The 5,857-nt window shown below is 40.2% G+C and overlaps 1 protein-coding gene across 2 annotated transcripts; it reads left to right on the forward strand.

Moving 5' to 3' along the window:
- Positions 1–4,459, forward strand: LOC122304224 (ACT domain-containing protein ACR1). Of its 2 annotated transcripts, none has more exons than XM_043116351.1 (8): positions 1–430; positions 1,147–1,240; positions 1,412–1,457; positions 2,139–2,253; positions 2,487–2,554; positions 2,710–3,309; positions 3,536–3,640; positions 3,853–4,459. In XM_043116351.1, exons 2-8 carry the CDS (start codon positions 1,170–1,172, stop codon positions 4,240–4,242), a joined length of 1,395 nt encoding a protein of 464 aa, XP_042972285.1. In that variant the 5' UTR covers positions 1–430; positions 1,147–1,169; the 3' UTR covers positions 4,243–4,459. The 2 variants fall into 2 exon arrangements, with proteins under 2 accessions (XP_042972285.1, XP_042972294.1); XM_043116360.1 differs by having other exon boundaries at positions 1,151–1,240.
- The last annotated feature ends 1,398 nt before the right edge of the window (positions 4,460–5,857 follow it).

Below are 5,857 nucleotides of genomic sequence, written 5' to 3' on the forward strand. Positions count from 1 at the left end.
TTATACATTTACATACACGTACGTGACGAGTCTTCGTGATCTCTTCTTTCTGCCCACCCAGAAAACGAGACATTTTTACCAATAAAATGAATTAATGTGGGGTCTTTGTTTGGATTAATTTCTAGTTTGGATTTGGGATTCCCAAGGGGGCCGGAGTCCGTCCGTTCGAGTTTCTCTTATATACAACTTGTTGATTATACACATCTATTTCGTCTAATATATACATCTACATATATATAAAGAGTTCTAAAAGCGGGCAAACTTCAGCGCTTGCTGTTCCTACCTCCGAGTATGGCCGGCCATCAACTTATCAGAGAGATATAGAAGCTATAGAAGCCTTGTTCTTACCTCTGCTCTCTCACTTTCTCTCCGAATTTCGAAGGTTTTCAGTTGCATATATATATTGATCGGAACTGATCATATGTAACAGGTAATCATTATTTTATCTCTCTCTTTTCTTTTCCATTCAACGAATCATTAATTATCCAAAAAAAAAAAAAAATCAGTATATATCCAGGTCCTCATTAATGTTTAGCCGTCTTGTTTGTTTTGGATGACCACTAATTCTGTTGATCTTTATCCTAGTTAATCGATATTTGATTAGTTTATCCCGATATCACTAGTCTACTTGATCCTTGATCCTCTCAAAGTCAAAATCTTAATTTTAAGCAATTCGTTTTTCCTCTTTTCTCGTCTTCGATCTGTCGTAGTCTAATACGTATCTTATATGCTTAATTTTTAAAAGTCCTGGTGATCTCTTGCAAACTACGAAATATTATTCACGAGTAACAATGAATTTGGCTGATGATTTCAATCCTAGACAAACACAAAAGGGTCTGCTTCTCTTCTTATTGAAGAAATGAGCTATATATTTCGTCGCACGTACCGAAATAGGAAAGAGTCATATTAGTACGTACCGTGTAACTCTCCCATATATTCTGTCTTGATCCTTCTATCTTCAGCAACAAGCAATCAAGCCTCCGCTGGCTGGCTCTCTTATCCCCTCCACGATATCCTGATCTTCCTTTTACGCGTTTTCTTTCTCTATATATATATATGTATGTGTGTCTGTGTGTCGTGTAATTTTGAAGGTTATATAACAAGTACTGTAAATCTAAACATGAGTTGATGTTGTCTTTTAATTAGCTAGCTGCTTTGCTACTTAGAAGATGGAGATTATTTACAAGCCCTACATCGATCCGGAATTCGAATCGCTTATAGAAAGAATCCATCCTCCAAGGTACTATATATTATTAATTGACATGCATCATGTGGAACAGTACAATATTCATCCTAAATTGACTTCAAGTTTGAGGAAGAAGAGTACTTTTGTCTAGTTCTTTAATCAAATTTTCGTATTTTACATATATCAGTACTGATTCACTTTGTTGCTTTGATACTACTGGCGCAGAATTTGTATAGACAATGACGCATGCGAAGACTGCACGCTTGTTAAGGTTCGTTTTATTTTGTGTTTTCTTGGCTGGCGATAGACATCATGTATTCATTTTGAGAAATCCAATTCCTCTTCCTCTCATTTTGTTTAATTTTCGACGGGAGTGGATGCCCGGCTATACGTTGGAAATTCCAGCCATATATAGTTTGTGTAAACTGCTGAATGCGAGAAATACCATTATTCGATCAGGGTGTAGCATGTGTTTTCGATATATATGTCCCATAAAATAAAAGGCCATAAGAATTTAATTAATTAAGCGCATGATATCAGGTGTGTGTGTGTGTGTGTGTGTGTGTGTGTGTGTGTGGGTGTGAGAGAGAGAGAGAGAGAGAGAGAGAGGGAGAAGATTTTATTGTCATTGATTATACGTATCATGAGTAGGCGCAAATACTAGCTGGTTATTCCCTTTGGGAAACCAACTTTGTTGTCTGGCACCAATGGTGAAAAACTCGTAGCTAGAAGTCCATATATTGAGCCCGAAACTACCGAAACTGTAAGTACTTAAGGTCAATTACCTAGAATTAATGCAGTTTATTTCAGGGCTCCACTGTTTCTCAGTTGCTCTTTCTATTTTCGCTAGTGTAAAACAGGGTCGCAGATCAGCCTTATAATTAAAACCAAGAAAACGACCTACATATGATCGAAACACTTCATTTATTTTTTCATTTTGTACATGTTACAGGTTGACAGTGCAAATAAGCACGGGATTCTACTAGAGATGGTCCAAGTCTTGACAGATCTTGACCTTGTTATATCCAAATCGTATATTTCCTCAGACGGTGGATGGTTCATGGACGGTTAGTGCCCACGCCTTTATCAAGTCTTACATCACCTATATATAATATTTAATACCTCTGTTATCCCATTTATTGCTTTTATCATTTATCAATATTAGAGAAGATAATATCAAATGCTCAGCTTCTGGGCTACATATATATAAATATATATATATGTATGTATATATATGAGTCACCCACGTAATAGAACAGCGCCTGATTCATGTGAATCTTTGTATTGCATGGTGGTGCAGTTTTCCACGTGACAGACCAGCTCGGCAACAAAATCACCGACGAAAGCCTGATTCTTTACATTCAGAAGGTCTCTCTCTCTCTCTCTCTCTCTCTCTCTCTCTCTCTCTCTATATATATATATACACACACACACACAGCTTTCTACCTCGTTTTCATCTAGCTTTCGAATTTTCAGAACATTTATTAATTTCTCTTGTTCTAACAGTAGAGACTAACCTGCAGGCACTGTGTCCGAGCAGGAGAGAGCTGAGACCGGACCACGCTTCGACTGAGCAGACGGTTTTAGAGATGACAGCGACTGATCGACCGGGTCTAATGTCTGAGATGTCAGCGGTGCTGCTCGAGCTTGGGTGCAACGTCACCTCCGCCGCGGCGTGGACCCACAACACCCGTGTAGCCTGCATACTCAACGTGGAAGATGGGTTCAAAGGGGGCCCCATTAGAGACCCTATTCGGCTGACCCATGTGGAGGAGCAGCTATGGAACGTGGTGGAGGCCCATCACGGGAAGGCCGGGGAGAGGAGTAGCGTGAGGTTGATGGCTCCTGTGACGGGCCAGACCCATAAGGAGCGGCGGCTCCACCAGTTGATGTATGCGGACAAAGATTATGAGTGGTATCATGGTTGTGAGCATAAGGAAAAGAGTTGTGATGTGTCGACCCACGTTTCAATAGAGAGTTGCAAGGAGAAAGAGTACTCGGTGGTGAATGTGAGGAGTAGAGACCGTCCCAAGCTATTGTTTGACACCGTGTGCGCTCTGACTGACATGCAGTACGTAGTGTTTCATGCAGCGGTTGCCTCCAAGGCCTTCATGGCTGATCAGGTACGTACGTTACACGTACCAATTTCTTCTTCCGCACTCATTCGACCGAGTTACCGAGGTGCACACATCCACGATTGAAGAACAAAAATTGAGCAAGCAATATCTTCGAATGTTTTTTACTTGCCTATAATATTAATTAATGATACCTTCGTTTTTCCTTTAGACCCGAATATTTGAATGTGGTATCTATGAATGTTTTCCTTACCTTAAAATGTGGACGTGACAGGAGTACTTTATACGGCACAAGGACGGGTGCACTTTGGATACGGAGAGCGAAAGGCATAAGCTATCACAAAGCTTGATAGCAGCTATAGAGAGAAGAGTGTCGCATGTATGACGTCCGGCCGTGAGGCTCTGCTTTTCACTCTATAGTCTTTATTTCTATTTCAGCGAGTTATTTCTTTTCGCGTCTCATTTTAGGCATCTCAGAGGGTGTAACTTTTTTTTTTTTTTTTTTCCTTCAATATATAGCTTTTGAGTGCTATATCACATTAAGTAAGACGGAGATCGATCTGATGAAGTACTTTGTTTGTACGCATGCAGGGACTGAGATTAGAGATCAGCACTCCGAACCGAATGGGACTGCTGTCGGACATCACACGAGTACTTCGAGAGAATGCGCTGTCAATTTCAATGGTTGAGGTCGGGACAAGAGGTGAGAGAGCAGTTGGGTCGTTCTATATAAAGGACGCCTCAGGGCATGATCATGTGAATCCAAACATAGTGGAAGCAATAAAAAAGGAGAGTGGCGGATCAGTCCTTGCAGTTCAGAAATCCCCAGAAGGGGCTCCTCCTCAGGCGGCTTCCTCATCGAGAACAAGCCGAAGCATGACCAAAAGCGGCACAGAGGATAGGCCCAGATTCTCACTCGGAAGCTTGCTGTGGTCTCAGCTTGAGCGCTTCTCCGGCAATTTCGGTCCTATCAGATCATAACTCACAAGTTTTCCTAAACTCAGTAACTTTACTTCTTCCGTACGTACGTGTTGTTACTCGATCATGGATGTGTCTGTAAATAAAGGTTGTGTTGTGCATCGCAAGTCAAGAGTCGTAGTTTCTCTCTTCCCAGCAATGTCGATGACATTACGGCGGCAATTGATTCAAATAGGTATGTATAGCTCTTCATATATATATATATATATAGTACCTACTCTGCGCAGAGCCACGCGTATGGCATTCTCCCAACACCAACGAGATTTTCAATGAAAAGAAGACATCCCCTGAAAATCATCTGGCATGCATGAGCTTTTATTCTTTCGGTCCACAATCATCTGCAATGAGAAACCCAAGAAATATCATTACTTGCAACATGCATTGCCCGGGTTGCCCTTGCGATCCAAATATTGTTTAACTCGACCTACCGAGGAGATAGCCGTCTAAATTGTAAAATAGAGAGAATTCTGAGGAATCATATGATTGTATGTTTATGTGTATCAAACTATACAAAGGAGGCTTATATATAGTGGAGTAAGGCCAATGTCAATAAGGAAATACACTATATGGAAAGATTCCAACCTAGCATAATTAGAAAAATAATCAAATATTCTAGGGATATTATAACTAATATATACACTAACAGACACAATCAAAGGATTCAAACTCTATAGAACCTAGGTGACCTTGAGAGTCCAAAAGACAAACACGAGGAAGAGAGGTATGACCCAGCTGAAAATGCCATAACTGGGAAGATAAAGCAGGAGCAACAAAGGAGCAAGACAAATGTGATGGAAGTTGCAAAGAAGCGAGCTTGAACAGATGTCCAATCTTACAACTTGTCCTAATAAGTTGACCCGTCTGTGGATCTGTACATCAACACCAGTATTAGAAAAGGTAAGTTTAAGACCTAATTAATAAAGTTGATCAACTGAAAGAAGATTTACGGAAAATTTGAGAACAAGATATGTGTTGTCAACATATAAGGTCGGGAAGGAAATGGACCCAATATGATTGATAGATAAATGAGAACCATTAGCAGTATATATGATAGGAGTGGGTGATAAAGTAGATTTTTGAGAAAAAATAATAGAATCAGAGGTCATGTGATTACAATATGCAAAATCAAAGAACCAAGGAGAAGTACTTGAGGTGACAAACAAAGCACTAGAAGACCAGGATAAAACCTGATGAATTAATACCTCAATGTCAACAGCAATGAGAGTAGTGGATATTAAGGAAGGCTCAACAGTAGACTCAGGAGTAGAAGAAGTTGTTGAAGCCATTGCAACAGCTTGCAACAAGGGGGCTCTAGACTTGTTTTTATTTTGCAATTTACGACATTCAGTAACAGAGTGACAGGACGTTTGCAGTATTTGCATAAGACAATCTTTGAGAACTGAGAAGGAGAACAACCTGAGACTGAAGAAGACCCAAAAGTAGTCCTAGAGATGGCAACAACAACTGAATCTTGAGTCTGCATCTTCATAGTTGAATGACGATTCTCTTCGGAGATAAGTTCAGCAATAGCAACCTCAAGAGAGGAAAGAGTTGTACGATGTAAACGAGATGCCCAAGTGGATTCAAAATCCTTATGAAGTGCCATTATAAAATGCAT

Source organism: Carya illinoinensis, chromosome 1 (assembly GCF_018687715.1).
Source record: "Carya illinoinensis cultivar Pawnee chromosome 1, C.illinoinensisPawnee_v1, whole genome shotgun sequence".
Classification (NCBI taxonomy): Eukaryota; Viridiplantae; Streptophyta; class Magnoliopsida; order Fagales; family Juglandaceae; genus Carya; species Carya illinoinensis.

Excerpts from the sequence above, each read along its gene's own strand:
- LOC122304224 (XM_043116351.1), top strand. The coding sequence starts at position 1,170 with ATGGAGATTATTTACAAGCCCTACATCGATCCGGAATTCGAATCGCTT. Across the intron at positions 1,241-1,411 it reads GAAAGAATCCATCCTCCAAG|AATTTGTATAGACAATGACG; the intron begins GTACTATATATT and ends CTACTGGCGCAG. Across the intron at positions 2,555-2,709 it reads TGATTCTTTACATTCAGAAG|GCACTGTGTCCGAGCAGGAG; the intron begins GTCTCTCTCTCT and ends ACTAACCTGCAG.